General features: G+C 39.7%; 1 protein-coding gene across 1 annotated transcript in view; it reads right to left on the bottom strand.

Moving 5' to 3' along the window:
• Window positions 1-17,712, bottom strand: part of epha4l (eph receptor A4, like) — a 24,585-nt gene extending 6,873 nt beyond the window's left edge. Inside the window, exons 1-7 of the mRNA XM_079481604.1 lie at window positions 17,502-17,712; window positions 16,267-16,334; window positions 12,873-13,536; window positions 4,590-4,745; window positions 3,226-3,561; window positions 649-773; window positions 52-211 (exon numbers count right to left, since the gene is read on the bottom strand). Coding sequence (XP_079337730.1) covers window positions 52-211; window positions 649-773; window positions 3,226-3,561; window positions 4,590-4,745; window positions 12,873-13,536; window positions 16,267-16,334; window positions 17,502-17,598 — 1,606 coding nt within the window. The 5' untranslated portion in view covers window positions 17,599-17,712. The remainder of the gene's footprint in view (window positions 1-51; window positions 212-648; window positions 774-3,225; window positions 3,562-4,589; window positions 4,746-12,872; window positions 13,537-16,266; window positions 16,335-17,501) is intronic.

The raw sequence follows: 17,712 nt of genomic DNA, 5'->3' as shown, positions 1-17,712 counted from the left end.
TATGTCGTTCCCAATTTAACACACACTTTTGAGCAACAACGGCAGACCCACCGGTGTTGGTGCTGAACTCGAAGGGAGCGCTGAACTCTCCGTATCCAGCCGCGGTGCGAGCGCGCACATGAAACACGTATGAAGTCAGCGGGGTCAGATCTTTTATATCTGCGTTCCTAGACGTTGTCTTGACAATGCGATAACTCCTCTCATTCTGATCCTGAGGTTTATAAATACAGACAGAGAGAGACAGAACGGATGGACAGAGGAAGGTAAGGGGTCAAAGAGCAGCCTGAGGGATGTCAGTGAGCTATTTTAACCTCACTTCCTGTTTACACCTTAACTACATGCACTTATATTGTGTTTAAATAATAAATAAGTTTAAATAATGTTTCGCATACAGTACTGAGAGTTTAAACAGGGGAAGAAGGATAATAAAGAAACTATATTTGAGCCCCGTGGACAGTGTTTATGATGCTTATTGTCAAACTTTTTGTTGTTTTATATCTTGACAGACCCAAATGACTTCCTTGGGTTACAACATCCAGGATTGAACATTTTGCGTAGAGGGGCCAGAAAAGGATTAAAGATTTTGTATCTGTTTTGGGCGAACTATTAAAATGAAATAATAAGAACAAGATGTTTCCCATAATTCACCTTCTCGTAGTATTTGACTTCATACTCCAGTATGACTCCGTTGGGTTTCTCCGGCTCCTGCCAGAACAGAGTGAGCGTGTGGCGGGTAATGTCCTTACTCTCAACCAACATTACTGTGGAGGGAGCTGGAGAGAGAGAGAGAGAGAGAGTTAATATTCATTAAAGTTTTACATTGACTGCATTCTACTTCTGTCAGGTTTTTTGTCTGTCGCGCTTTCATCACATCACAGACAAACGCAGCAAGAGAAAAGACAAATGAAAGGACACAGAGGACAAGATCTTTTTCCCTCCCGAACGTTCCTGGTTTCCTTTCGACTGTGGATTTGGACTTAAGACAGCTATTGTCTCTTTAGTTTTCTCCCCTGAAGCTGTTTTTGTTGAGGGTGAGAAAGTCAAACACAGAGAATCAGCTACAACAGAGATGAGCGCCGTCTTTTCAGCTTCTCTTAAGTTGCAGAGAACTGAAGAAGAAACAAAACGGAAAAGCGAGAAAACGAGGAAAGGTACAAAAGAAAACGTCAGAGGTCTGTGAAGGAGAAATAAAATGAAAGGCTGGATCTGAGATTTTTGTAACTCCGGAGATCAAAATAGCTCGGCACAAAGCTCTGCGTATTTCCACAGACTTCAAATGTTGTCACTGACAAATTTTCATGCCATTCACCAGTGTGTTTACCTTACGTAAATTAACTACTCGACTTTATATAACACTTTAAATTAAAACTATAAAGAACTGTAAAAAAACTATATATTCCATTTAAAAAATGTAACTATTAAACTTTATATTACAACTGTAAGAGAAAAAATGCTCACATTTGCTCAAAATGAAGCTGAACAAAAAACAACAGAGAATACACGATTCGAGTACTTCCAAAACATTTATCAACACGTAAATCCCCCACAAATCAGTGCAGAAAATGTGACAGACTCCATGTTGTTTTATCTATAAGTTGCGTGTGTCAGTCTTCTGCCTCCGTTAAACAATTGGAATCCCTGCCAGCTGTAACAGCAGCAGCTCGACGTGATCATCTCCCGCCCACAGATCCATCTTCCTCTGCCCGACCCGACAGACTAAACGTGATTTGGAAACATCCCACGGGGGCTTCTGAGACGACCCCCTCCAGCCAAAAACACAGGGGTCGGCACCCCCCTTCGCTCTCCGAAGGCACTCGTCTCTAACACACATCCATCATGCCGTCTGCTCTGACAGATATGGGGCCGTAATGGAGTTGTGGGTGTGTGTGTCTGGATGAGATAACGCAAAAAGGAAAGATGAGAATCTTCGCTCGCTTATCGTAAACACGGGGATTCGGGGGCAAAACTGTTTCGGACGCAACGTTCCACGGGGATCATTTATCAAAGCCGATAGTGCACGCTGGGATATGTGCACTTTGCGCGAGTGTTTGTATGAGGTTTGTCTGTGTGTATTTGTGCCAGACGTGTGCATTACGAACAGTTGGCTTTGCTATCTCAGTGCTTATACACACACTGGTATCTTTTGAGCGATATATATAAACACTATGTGATGTGTCTGTATGCATCTCACTCTTTGACTTTAATCTTCTTGTATTGATACAATTGTCACTCAAAAACAATTATACAAAGAATTCCTAAAAGAATCTGCCATCTATCTGATTTATTTTATAACTTCTTTATTTAGAATTTATTCTGGCAAATAATTGTCATATTATAAAGACAAGTATAAAATGACAAAAGTTGCAACCCTGACCTGACCATTTCTTCTGTGTATCACTTGTGTTCTTCATTTACCTTTGAACTATCCCATAACATGATGTATGCTAACTGCGCCCGCACACAATCACCCGGCACATATATAAATAGTACACATGCATGCAGGACCTCTGTCCTACAGCCAAAGGCATGTCAAAGCATGACAGGACCCTCCGCCCAAACTCAATCCCTCCAGGTGATTTACAAGCTTGGGTTGTCACAGAAAGTTCCGGATATCCAGTAAACGCTCCATTCGACTGAAACCCAACACACCATCAAGAGCACAGACCGAATATTACACATCCACCCGAAGGTGATTGAGAGACACTGAACCCGGTGAAAACTTTGCACAGAGAATTAGGCGAGAAAAAACGCCCATCACACACACATGTGTTTAAAAGAGTAAAACGCAAACTTCCCTACAAGAATCCTCACAATATAAAATAAAGTTCATTACTTAGTTAAATATGGTAAAAGCATTTGAACAAAGCTATAATGCTGAGTATGCGCAACAGAAATTCTAAAGGCCATTGCATATTGAGTCCAAAATTTGAGTCAGAAATTTCTGCACGTTAAATATTGTACCACCTCATGTTGTGTCAATCACATTTACACACTGCCTCCGATATTTCCATCCGTCATAAAAAAATACTGAGACAAAGTACAAACAAGCGCCAAATATAAAAACAACGCAAACGAAACTTTCGGACTGTATGTGCAAAGACCTTAATGCTCGTCTAAGTAGTTAACACGAATCATGCTTCACACACAAACTGTTTGCACCGAGCGTAATGAACCGATATGGATCGAGGTCATCTACACAAACCAGCCACACACACAGAAACTCACCGGCCTGGTTGGTGGCGAGCGTGACGGACACGGCCTGCTCCGGGCCGGGGTTCTGTTTGGACACCCCGTTGATGGCCCAGATCTGAAAAGTGTAGTTGGTGTGCGCCTGCAGCTGGTGAACAGACACGCGTGTGGAGCGCAGACTCAACCGCTGTGGTAAATAGCGCACATCTTCCCCGCACGGCACGCATCTCTGGCCGTCTCGAGCGCACCGCTTACACACCACGTTGTAAGTGAGATCCTGACGGCCTCCTGTAGAGAGAGGAGGGCTCCATTCCAAGAGTACTGACGTCTCGTTGACATTAGATATGAGGCCACGTGGAGCAGATGGAGGATCTGAGACACACACAGGAGTATTTGTTAGCACGTTTTGATAGAAGTCATGTTTTTGTGATAACCGTCTCCTTCAACAATAAATGCTGAAAAAGCAAGACAGAGTGACGGATAAGGAGAAATAAGAAAAAGAGTACAGAAATGAGGACAAACAGCGTCTGTTTCAGCCTGATCAATCAGCTCATCTGGAAGGAGGAAAACAGACAGACAGATAGACAGACAGCTGGCACAGTGAGACGCACAGACAGCTGGCAGAGAGTGAGACTGATACTGTCTCATTTAAATTCATTTATTTGATGTGAGAAACATCTGCTGCATAAACAGATGTAAACAGATATAATCACATGCACATGCCTGACAAACCATTTGAGCTGTGCTGAAGTTTACTTTCTCATTTCTTTGTATTCAAATGTTATTTTTTTTAAATGTTATCTTATCTAAGAGTTACCTCACTGTGTCAAAGAAGTTTAAAACGGTTTACATAAAACAAAATGGGAAAACATTTTTGTATTGACTTCATCATTGACAAAAATGTAAATCTAAGGTGGAAATCATTCAATGTAATTTAGCAAATTTTTACGGAAATGAAAATTTTGTTTATTTTGTAATCCATAATAATTAAAAATGTTTGAGTAGTTTCACATATTGTTGTGGAAAAGGATTTCATTACAAAATGATAAAAAATGACCTGAGAAGACAAGACAATTCATACAATACTTCTATAAACAGCTGCTTAATATTCAGAAAGTGCAGTTTACTACATAAAAAATGTATTCCAATTAAATTCAGTGCATTGTTTAAGAAATGCAGTCGGGGTTGAATTCCTGATGACCGTCATTTATCACAAATCATTAATTATCAGACATGCATTGGGCTTCAATTCATCATCAGACACGAGAGGCCGACCTGAGATCCGTCAACATCTGTGACCTCACACTCTCAATCCATTATACGCTTTCAGAATCAGCTCACACAATAAAACTGCCCGTATGACACCAACTGATTTAAAATAGTGTGTGTGTTTTCCTTACTTGTGCAGGGCATTGACGCTGGGTCTGTCTCTGATCTGTAATATCCTTTGTCACAATCACAGGACGTGGATCCTTCCTTCATGGAGTAACTGTTTGGTGGACATCTACTACAGCCGTCGTCTGAAGACAGAGATCTGTAGTACCCGACCTTACACACTAGGAAAAAGAAGAGATTTTGAAAGATTATTTTGTGAAAAATAAAACACAGAATCTGTTACCCTTATAACCACAAGTCCACAAATCAAAACGGCTGCATCATAAGGATATGCAAATATGAACACATTAAAAGACTAGACTAAGATGGAACACTGAAATAAAATAAAACATCAAAATAAAACCTCAATTTATGACGGAAGGAAAAACAAGGACAAGAGTAATGTAGGGACGTAGGTGTGGAGTGAGAGAAACCAGAGATGATAAGGATGAATGAGGAATTATGGGTATTTTCCCAGCATGCAGGGGTTAAGATGCAGGGCTCTTTATTTACTAATTCCATGTCTGAGACATCTGTCATTTATCCAAGTAAAATGTCTTTACATGGGATCACAAATAAAAAACTGTAAAAATATGACTTTTCTATTTTCCTCATCCCTCATTTAAATTAAAAAATATATGAATAAATACTGAACAGCAATAAATTAATAATGATATTAAAGATAATGTAAATATCAAATAGAGGTAACATTATGCAGCATCAGCAAAAAACGTAACACTTGCAAGTGTAAACAGAATAATAAATATAATTTTTGCTGTTTTTGTGATTAGCCATGATGTGAATAAAGGCTTTTTAATATATCTGTACCGGAAGAAGTGCCTTGAATTGTCTTTTGTAGTATAAAAATAATAAACACATTTACAGTACAATACAAACTTTACGACATATTGCACCAGATGATAGATTTTCTATAATAGATTTACAGTATATATCACAAAATTGTTCAATGCACAGAGGTCTAAAGGTCTAAGATCCTCAAATACAAACTATAAACCTTCACTAAGAAGTTAGGCTTTTAGATGTTCTGATAATCTGTTCCTCCCGACAGATTATCAGACAGCCCCCAAAACTTAATCTCGGCATTAAAGATTGTTCCAGAGGTGCGAAATCAACAGAGAAAGAGAGAGGGAGCACAGGAGTAAATCCTCTCTCTCTCTCTCTCTCTCCTAGAATTAATCTCTTCTAAACTGAACGATTCCCTTTGTAAGGAAGAAAATGCTGGCACAGACATACAGACAAACAATATGACACGTTCATCTCAGATAAGCAGACAAAAAAGTCTCTTCTGGTTTCCAACCCACATTCCGACATTCTATAATGCCTGAAAGCTGGATGTATCCGTCACATTTCTGAGCCCTGAAAGAGAGACTTTAATTTAACGTCTTTCCATTAGTGAGACGATGAAAGAAAGACCAGACATGAGGAGAGACGAACTACATCAGTGGGTGGCCGGGCGACTGGTCACTCTTCAAGATCCTCAAACACACATACACACCAACCACATGCTGGTACTCATACCACTACTATTACTAGAATTTATCATTAACTTTATGATTTTAATACTGAACACAATGATATTTTCTCTCAATCCCAACCCTCATTTTAACACTTTATCATAATATTACTGTATTATTTTAATACATGAACAAATAGGTTGCTCTCACAATGACTACGTTAACATGAACCCCCATAATATAGACCGTTTCCTCGGACGCACATGTGCCTGACCCCCATGAGAAGAAGTGTTCTCATGTCAATGAAACATTTAGCTGTGATGAAGTCCTTACTTATTGGAAATATTCACATTTTTGATGCGCATGTAAACGTAGTCAGTGTTACAAATGTCCTAATATTTTCCTACATTGTGAGGTCAAACCATATTTTAGGGTGCTTCATCTTGGGTTTTCTAGTTGGAAACACTGCTCGAAAATATTTGTTTTGTGTCTCTTGGGATGAAATGACATGAAGGTGAGAAGAACGGTGAAAAAAGTACAACTTTTTGGGTTTAACTATGCCTTTCAAAACCACAGAAGTCAATGGTAAAAACAGATTTAGATACAGCTTGTATGATTACTGACAGTTTGCAGAGCATCAAGACTTTTTGAAGACATTGAGTTTCTTCTCCTCAGGGCAAAGAAAGCCCTCTAACACACATGCAAACTTAAAAGAAACATCAACTGACTTCGTGTCTCATGGTCTGGCGTCTGTTGTTCAACATGGTTTAGTCACTAATTAACAATTACCTCTGACCCCTCACACAAACACACACACACACAGACAGCGGGTCCATCACTGTGATTAATGACAAACATGTGGAGGACGGGCAGATCATATTGATTGATGACTCGCTCACCCCACATGTTGACCTTGACCCAACCCTGAGGGCCACAACATTCACTGATTCACTGACATTCTGCTTCACCTTAACAAACTCTATTGTCATTACAGAGGAAGTTGTCCATCTCCCTATGTCCAAACAGCTCTTACAAACACTAGTAATAATATTACTCTAACAAAACCCATCTCATTCAGCCGATGAAGGCATCAGACACCCTGCTGAACACAACAGCGTGTGATGGGTTTGTTTGCTGGTGTTCTCACCAGGTTTCTTGAGTACTGATAGGAAAAAAATACTAACAACTATCTCCTTAACTATGTGTTTAATCCCTATGCCCAAATTATGATTTCAAAGACAAACTTTTTATGACAAATGCAAAATAAATGTTTAGGTTTTAAACCGACTTTCGTTATGAACGTCCCCATTCTGCTAAACATCTCCTATAGAAGAAAAAAATGACACCAAGATGAGCAATTACAATATTTTATTGATTGACTGAACTAGGCCCTAAATTAATTTCATCTTAAATTGACTTCAACAAAGAATGAAAACAACATCATTATCTCCATTGAATTGTTGCTAAAAATACGTTATGATATCACAATGTTGTTGTTGATAGAATTGTGTGAATGCATGAAAATTTACGATATCAAATTTGTCAGGTTTTTGATGTAAGTCTTCCTGAAATGGATTAAACTTCATGCTGCCTTGAACACGTACACCAACTTCCTCCATTCAAATAGAGGAACTTCCCAAAATGTACGGTACGTTTATCGCTAAAAGAATCTCCTAGACCCTGTGGGCCATCGGGGGACTTTAAATCCATAAGCAATTAATAAACCAACAGGATTTTGATAGGAACTACCTGGAAATGAAAGAATAGAGAGATTAGAGAGAGAGAGAGAGAGAAGCGAGTATGTGTTTGGCAGGGTCAGCAGGTATTGTTCAATGTAAAGCGTTCCGGACCCTATTTTCTAATACAGGACGTTTTGGCAGAAGAGGATATGCAAATGAGTTCCACATCAACACACAAAGATTTGTTAAATTTGAAGTAGCGCGCACGGACTCTGTGTTCTGGTAAAGTCTATAAATACTAAAGTAACAGAACTCTTGTATGAAACACACACACAATATATCATTAGCTTTGTATAAAAACAATAGCGCCTTGTGAGATATTCTGACCGTGGTAATGAAACGCACCTGTATGTGTGTGTATTTTTAGTTTGTTTATCTAAACTGCTGGAAATGCTCGGACGTCAGGCTGTCTGGTGCTGCAACACCTACCATTGTGTGTGTGTGTGTGCGTCTTTATGGGAACTGCGGGAACAGCAGGGAATTGGGTTTGTTTCGATTGATTTGTGGGAAAACAAACACACAATAACCTTTTGCAAACAGACACAATGAGGTGGTGCAACACGACAAACAAGGCAGTGCTAACATGACACACTTTCTTATTTTGACCTTTGACCGTCCACTTTCTCCCAACCTTTATGACTGCGGTCATAAGTTAATGGTGTGTTTAGATTTACGTTTTTGGTTGATGATTTTGTTCAAAACGACTTCGTTTATTCAGGATATTTAGAGATCTAGGTTAATGTATATGTGTGTGTTTGCTCTCGCAACAGCAATCACATAGTTTGAATCACTGGGAAACACAAACACCATGATATTGAATCACCTTGTGTTCGAAGCCCCCAAGCATCCCCCAGGGGGGCCACAGATCTTGTGGCATTTTGTGAAATTTATTATAAATTTAAGGCACTGAAACCAACAACCAAAGGAATTTATGTTCTAGCATTGTATAACTGAACATGCTTTTTGGAAAGTTTAGGATTATAAGTCTTTATTTGTGATTAGGGGGCCTTACAACGAATAAGTGTGAGATGCACTGACCCAGACAGCTCTCATCTCCTAAAATGCAAAAGTAAGAGAGATGCTCCTGCTGCTGTTTCAGAAAGTGGTCAGGAACCTAAACTCAATTCCATCCTTTATAAGATTTCATTTCTTCAGGCAGCTGCTCGTGTATTTCTAAGAAGCCGAAAGCAAGTGAACTCGCTAGATTTTGGAACAGAGCTTACGTTCCATGTTGTTCGAGTATTCAAAATGATTTTACATCCTTCCTCTCACAACACAGTAAAAGTGAGAAAAGACCACCTACACACCCTCCTACCTCCTAGTTTGACAAGCTTAAGACGATAACTCAAAACATCGCAATCAAGGCTTATTGTCACGGGAAAGCGACAGAAACGGAGCGAGCGAGAGAGGGAGAGCGTCTGTCATAACATCAAAGAGGTTTTTAATGGCACGTGAAGAGAATGATGAAATCAAAGCCCAGCTAAGAACCTCTTTCTCAAGACATCAGCTCCTTTTCATTCAATCGGCGAGAGGAGGCCGCTGACCTTCCCCGTGCGCTGGCAAATCTGCTTTTCTCTCCCATCATCTCCATTATTCAAGCTGTCTCTCTCTCTTTTGTTGTGTTCTCTTCCTCTTACCGCACGTCTTTATCTTTTTTGCACCTCGCCATGGAAAATAAAAGATGGATTCAAAGGCAGAAAGAAAGGAGAGGAAAACAATACAGAGATTCCAGCAGGAAACTTCAACATCGATGTTTTAAACAAATCAGCAAAACCAGATTAAAGGAAATGACTAAAAGTTTTAATATTAAAATATCAAAAAAAGTTCTCATATATATGTTTTTAAATGACAATCTTGCACATAAACATTAAGAGAAGCCTGTTATATCACACATCGAGTGACATGAGGGATTGCAGACCATGTACTATCCCTTTAAGAGCGCTGAATTAAGCTGAAAGGAGAGAGGGAACTTCAGGTTAGTCTAGGGCACACGTATCCTGTCATTCCCTTGTAAGACTTCCAGATAGTCCATTAAGTCTGGTTAATATTAGAGACTGTCAGTGAACTGCGACATTACTGCGGCGCAGTCCCTCGCATTTCTGTCACGCTTCTCTTAGGGGGAAATGTCGGCGTTGAGAGAGTCAGTGTGAGATAAAGAACTCAAGGAACTGAACGCCGGACAGACCAGAAACAGCTCTCAACACCCCAGTAATGATGTTTGAATCAAACACACACACACACACACACACACACACACACACAGAGTCAAACAAGACTCTCTTTCTATCTCTCCATTTCCTATAATGTCTTCGGCCTGTTGTGAGCTGAACTGGGTTGGGTTGCACAAAGCTCTTCAGGCAAAGGTAGTCCTTCTTGGAATAATACAAAATATATAAAAAGAGCCAATCTCTGAAAAAGTAAAAACAGAACTGAAGGCAAATGTTAAATTAGTTACAAAAAATATACAGCTGTGGATAAAATTAAGAGACCATTTCAAAATTATCTAAAGTAAAATGATAATTTCTATCAGGACTACTGTTGCCTGTGAGTACTGTTGTACTGTAAAGTTGGCAGAATGAAACCGTTCTGGGCAAACTCTTGCATGGAGCCTTGCATGGACATAGCGGGAGCGCAGCAATACATATTCCCCCCACCTTGGGAACCAGAACAGTTCATGATGCGTGACAAGATAAGATCAAATGATCCAACAGATACAGGCAGATACGGAGGAGATGGGGATGGAGGTGGGTTTTGAGTGCAACACTATTAAGCAGCTGATAAGGCGCAAAGAAAGGCAACTAAAATAGGACGCAGTCTAGTGTGTGTTGTATTACTATTGGTTAACGTTGATTAACTGAACCTGATGTGATCGGCTGATGCACGCGACAGAACTAACGCTACTTGTTCTTTCATTCTGTGAACTACAAACAATATTTCACCCAAATTTCAAATAAAAATATTGTTTCTGTCTGCATTTATTTACAGAAAATTTAAATGGGAGAAACAGGTGAAAATAACAGAAAATATGCTCTAAATTTTTTCAGACCTCAAATACTGCAAAGAAAACAAATTCTTATTCACTTTTAAGCAATACAACAGAAATATTTCTACATGAATTTAGGAAAAGTACTTGATTTTGATCACAGTTTTCACGTGTCTTGTCGTGCTGTTAGTCTTTCACATTGCTGTTTGATTTTGTTGAAATTCAACAGATACTGGACTGGAATGACCACAATACATCTAGAAATGATGATTGAATGAACATTTGGAATGATCTCTTGATTTTTTGTAATTTCTTTGTATGTTATAGCCTGTTTTTGCTGTTCTGAAACTCTCACATGACACTACGGTGGTTTATGTGCTTTACTGTGACATGCTGCATAAATCACCCGAGAGAATCTTCTCTCCTGCCGTCCCATTCGGCTCATACAGACACCAGAAATGAAGAGAACGCGGGTGAGATCACAGCTCCCGCGTCTCCATGGCGTCCTGTAGAACCCCGGCTGTCAGTAGTTTTGATGTCTTAATAAATTTCTCCTCTACAGCTGTCAAGCGATTGTCAGAGATGGATGGAGGAGTCAGTGACCCTTGACCTGCCCCAGACCCCTCTCTCGATCCCCCCTTAAACACCCGAAACTCTCACAGAAGCCCAACTGCAGACGTCTCTCAACACAACGCCGGCTCTGCTAAAGTCTATCAACAGCATTTACCAAAGCAATGGGATGGTTTCACATGCAGCGCTGCTGCTTTCAAAAAGTCACAGCTACGTTTGTTACACGGTTGAACAAAATACAACTGAGCTCAAAAATATACGATGTGAGAGAAGCTCACATGAATAAAGCTCACAACGGGTTGGTTGCCAGAGTGTTGCTATGTAAAGTCCATTAAGAATTACTCATGCGTGCATGTTTACTTTGGTCAGTCTTGCAATATTGTTAATAAAAAAACAACAGGGCAACAAACCAAAACCATAAAAGTGCAGTCAAGTCCATAAAGAAAATGTGTATAATGAATAATGCAATACAAAAGCTTAAAATAACATTAGTTTCTCTGTGCCGATTCTGGGAAAATGTCTTCATGCAAACTTGTAGGGTAGAAACAAATCCACCAATCCTTTCTATTCATAGCTTCCAATTTTCCGAAAAATTCATGTGGATTCAACTTTCATCAATATTCATGAAGGCTCAACTAATAATCTTATAACAGTATAACACGGTTTCCTGAAAAGTCCATTAAAATTAAAGACATGAGCTTGCCGCACACTCTCTCAAGGAAACTTTAAACACCTCAAGATGACTGCACTTGAGTGAAGAAATAACCTCTGATCTGTGACTGACCTCTGAGGTCAGAGGTCAAGGGTGGTGCTGGTTTCCTTCATCATCACTATGGAGGCCATGCCAAGTGTTTGCGGTGCGTCTTCGCCTCAGACGTCTACAAATAGCAGCACATGCCCAAAATCCATCAGACTCAACTAAAGTTCTACTTTCTCCCCGCTCTGTCAACACGTCTGTGTGACGTGTATATATATTACTGTCACGGCCTCGTATTTGACTTGATCTATGGCGGAAACAAGTGTCGCTTTCCGGCATAATTACTTTTTTCTCCTTCACAGATCCATTCATCATTCTCACGGCCCTCGTCCATTTTTAGATTCTTGATAACATGTCTCAACTCATTTCATCTTAGACTCTCACACACGCACACACTCTGACATTCACATACCGTACACACACAACCTGGTGTAGCTTGTTAAAGTTGTTAAATAGATCAGTTAATTATAATAAATAACGACTCTCTCAATAATAACAAACTAACAAAATATAAAAAATTGGTATGACACTGGCACTCCCGTCCTGTCCACTTCCTGTTTAAATCATCATCTCTTGTCCCCATCACGGGTCGTGTCTCATGGGAGGAGCTCTCACAAACACTGATAAACCAATCAGAAAAACTCGGCATTGCTTGTTATCACCTGATGACAGAATCGTGTTTGAGAGGGGAACAACACAGATAAAAAGAACAAAGACAAATGGACGGATAAACGGTCAGCAGCATTTGACTGGTGAATTGTGTGTGACTGTTACAGTCCTCTTACCCTGGCACTGCTCATTACGTTCCTCGTAACCAGGATTACACAAGCAGTTCCCAATAGGCACCAGCCACTCTCCATCTGGCCCGCAGTACATTTTAGGAACCTCCTGCTCTTCAGAATGATTCACGCAGGAGCCTCGTACCTCCACCAGGGACGACGTGTCCGCACCCGTCACCGTGTCTGGAAACTGCGCTAGGTTCCTCACAGCTAACGGACACTTCTTATAAAACACGCGGACTGAAACCAGTGCAATGCAGGCCCCAACATCCTGAAAGGCCAGATAGAAGCCTGTGCGGCTCAGAACACCAACATCCCGAACCTCAGTGTTGAGCTTCATGATCCGATCACCAATATCCACCTGCGTGAAGCTCTCGTCCGCCGCCACCGTGTCGATCTTAGCAAAGCGGCTCTCATGCAAGATCCGCTCGTTGTTGGAGTCAGACTCAAGATAGTAGAGGTTAAAGGTCTCCTTGCATGTGCCGATGACCCCGGGCAAACTGTTACAGTCACGCAAGGTGAATTTAATCTCGATGTAGACGCGCTGGGCCGGGCCGCGCTGTATCCAGTGAGTCCGGAGCCAATTGTTCTGACTGGCTTCCATTACGTTACACACCTGGTACGTTCTGATGGGGATATTCTTCTCGTCCATGATGCTCACCTCCTCCCACTGCATGAGTAGATAAACGAAAAAACTATGTTAGAAATCGAACATGTGCATCAAAATAGAATAACCCTTCAAATTAACTGTATATCTAAATCAAAAAATGTTTTCCTTTACATACGCTGTTCCAGCTCTGTATGACTTACTTAAACACAGATTCTATATATATTTTAAATACTAACCCATGGAAATAATAATACATACATTAAAATACATTTTTCTATATCTCACATGCTGTCGTATGACTTGAAATATCGACAGTTTCATTGGATGCGTGTGCCTGACCCCCAATTTACTTCCGGTTTGTGTTTGGCTAGTATCTAAAAATATAACAATTTTACTGTTATTTAATTTATGCAACTTTTTTGATCATTTTACTGTATAATAAACGATTTGTTGAATTTTGTTGTATGTTCACATTTGATTAAATAAACCATAAGTGGAAGGGGTCCTGTAGGTCGGTCGCATTTAAAGAAACCGTATGGTTTATCTAGTGGTTGAGCTTGGTATCGGAGTCTAAATTCAAAATATTGGAGTGAGAAGTTGAGCCAAGTAACGGTTCTTCTCAATTTCTTTTGTTTTGATAGTTATCAGAAATAGTCTACAGGCACTCAATTGTTTGTTAATGTGTACCTGAAGTTCGGTTGGGGTCACAAAAGAGTGCATGCGCAGTAACGTTTGTTTACGTTGTTAAGATGAAACCGTCCATAGAATATTTTAAATATACAGAAGAAAGAGCATATGGATGGACATGACAATGAGTAAATGATGACAGAATGTTCATTTTGAGTCAAATATAAATATTACTTGAACACTGCTGACAGGCACAAAGCACAGGGACTTGACTCATATATAAACAGAACAGAACTAGTGATCTAACCCAAGAACCATCAGGTCATCATCAGCGGGCTGAATTAAAATCTTTCAGAGCACAGCAGAATGAGGGTAGACGTAAAACGTAACATCTGTTTCTCTCTTAAAGGCCTGAATTAACCTCAGAGAAACACCATTATCTGTCTTCTACTGGCCTCAGATACAATAACAACTCTAGACGGTTATAAATGTTTTACAGTCTGGCCTGATAAAAGATCCAAAACATTTCTCAGCTTCTGCTACATCAGTATTATGGCCGGTGACTGGACTCATTGAGTTGATCATTTACTGTAATCAACAGAAACTGTTATACACATATCAACACATGCAAATCTTTTATTGTTAAATCTGAACCTGGTGATACCTGAGAGTCTTACTGGAAAATCAATTGAGTATGTGATATATTACAGGTGCAATGTCAAGTTTTCCTTGAACAGATGTCTGTTTGTGCAAGATTCACCAGTCGCCACAATGCAAGTGTGTGTACAATGCAAGAGTATGAAAAATATATATTTATACAATATTTACAACATAATAATATTCACTCACGGATTTACAATCATTGTTCACAACTACAATGCAAAACACAATAAATGAAATTTTGGCTTGGATATAAATATTTTTTTATTAATTAAAATTTTTCATATCGCTCATCTTTTCATTTCTGGACTCCAGCGATACAAGCAGCCACAGATCCACACACACCCGCCTCATGGCCCTTAACAATCTCATACTCAAACTAATTGAGCATTTGCGAGATAACAAGAATGACAGCAATCTGGCATCCGTCAGGGGCCGCGATTGTCTCCGCTCGGCTCGTCCCTTCATCGGTGCAGCTACGGAGACCCAGAGGAGAGACACAGAGATAAGACCCCAGAGCTACAGATAGCAGGACACGAGTAGAAAGGAGCTAATTGGCCGTATTAAAGTCTGAATGCCCGCCCACCGCCTGTGCCAAAGGCCCGTCCATCACGCAGGAGATCACAGAGGGAGAGGAACTCTGGATTTCAATGAGAGTTGGATCGATGCTAAAAGAAGCCGAGCTGCAACGGTTCTCTAATGAAAGGGAATTCTGGGAAATGTATTGAACCGGTGATGTGGTCATTTAGACGCACCTGATCTAAAAATGTTAAACGGCTAATTGGTGATGGGAGGCTGAAAACAGTGGAGAGACCTTAGCAAGCATACATTATCAGACAGAACTCACTGACCCCCTCCGTCTAAAATCTCTCTCACACACACATTCAAACAAACCTCTTCTCTGTCCCCGTGTTGCAAAGTCTCTCCCCCCTACCTCTTTTTAGAAAAAGGGATAAAGTTTCCTAACAAAGGCCATTTCTGTCTACCTCCACTATTTGGGAAACTTGACACCCGTCGCAGTAACCTAGCGTTCCGAATTTACATTAAAGAGAGGCAGAGAGCAGGGTGATATCATCAGGATTTGTAGGTGTATGCATTTATTTTTATATGTTATGTGTGTCAGCATTTAAATAGTAAATTCTTTTTATAATTGAATCCAGGCACAACTTTAGAGATGCACAGCCTCAGGTGACCGATTTCAATACTCACATAGATGGATTCTTATTTAACAGTAAACCATAAGGAAACTTTCTTTGAGAAAGAGCTACTTATATGCAACTGTTTTCATAAATGAAACCCAGATGGAACTCATACGGCAAGCTCATAATGTCACAAATAATTCGCAAACATCTCATCCATGCGTGACAGGGTTTACATGCTGTCGGTTCAGTGACGGTTCGTTGTCTAAACATACAAGCAGGTATACGTGCACTTTAAACACAATGCATGAGATCATGTTAAGGAGAGGCACGAAGAAAGGAGTACGAGATGGTCTTGACTCACCCCTCCTTCTGTCGGGCTGGCGACCCAGGCCAGTTCTCCCTGCACGGATCTGGAATCCAACAGCGTGACTGAAGGAGAAATAGACAGAGAATGTAAACTAGATCTCATGAGCTTCTGGTTTTACCCATGATGCAGTCTTTTCTACAAGCATTTTGCCAAAATATTGTTTAAAATGATAAGTAATAATTAATGATCAAAATACTGTAGGTTTATTATTGCGTATAACTGGAGTTATCCATGCCGTTTTATTAAGAGTAGTCATAGTCATTTTTTGTTTAACATTTGGAGACATTCTGAAAAATTCATAAATAAAATCGGCGTTGGCATTATGCTTGAAGTAAACCAAAGAAGTCTATTGTGAAGACCCATTTTACTAATTTATTTTTAATGTAATTAAATATTTAATACATAAAATTAAGCAACGGCCTTTCTTAACATCTATTTCAAGTATTTCAAATTCCCAAACTCTTAAATATCAACTGTGACTAAAAGGAAAGACCAAAAAGAGAGAGATACATTTCAAGCTCAAACACTTACTTAAATGACAAAATGTTTAACATATATGACATTATACAAATAACACTGATAATAACATCGATAAATGAAACTCTATAAAATAGCAAATATAATCTCTATTAATGTATAAATTGTGTGCCCATAATCTGTGTGTTTTTACTAAATCTGAATAAGTATTTAAACAGTCATTTTCATGACAAATAAAACATCATTTTAATGTACGTTTTATACAGTTGGTTGTATGATTTAGAGTTAAACATTTGTATTGATGTTTAAACTGCTATTTTACACTCACCAGAGCAATGATAGATTTCGCTATCACTATTAAGATCTCATTTAATAACAATAAGCAGTACTTTCGCTAACAGTTCAAAGTTTATTCATATTTATTTGTCGTTGTAAATGTAAATACAGTTGTTCATTGTTCTTGTCAGTTCTTCGGTTAACTCATGTGAACAGCGTTTGATTTCAAATCCGCATAAGTACATTTTAAAAGTGTTGTTCGTTTTAACAATTTAGCTAACTGAAGATAAACTACAGTTAACTGAAAACTAACTATATTTTTAACAGTGAACATGAGGAACTTTGACTTGGAAAAACATTTCGGCGGACATCAGTCCCCTGACTGACTGACTGACTGACTGACTCTGATATATCTGCGTCTAACGTTCACGCCGTAGCGTCACTTTAACTTTCCCGTTTATCTTAAAGCCTCTTACCTTCGTTTAACGGATAATTCCTCGGGAAGGACAAACCTGCACAGAAGCCCGTGAAAAGCGAAGCGAGCGCGTAAATAATCGCGGCCATGAGCGCCATTCGTCCACAAACTTTCACTCCGTTATTCCTCGAGCTGCTCTGAGCGACTGACGGAGACGCGCACGAGAAGCACGCTCGGCTAACGGAGGGGGCGTGGCATTGTGAAGTGACGCT

Source organism: Barbatula barbatula, assembly GCF_947034865.1.
Source record: "Barbatula barbatula genome assembly, chromosome: 19".
In the NCBI taxonomy this organism is placed as follows: Eukaryota; Metazoa; Chordata; class Actinopteri; order Cypriniformes; family Nemacheilidae; genus Barbatula; species Barbatula barbatula.
The sequence above is the reverse complement of the archived record's forward strand: the minus strand, read 5'-3'. Positions and strand labels throughout refer to the sequence as shown.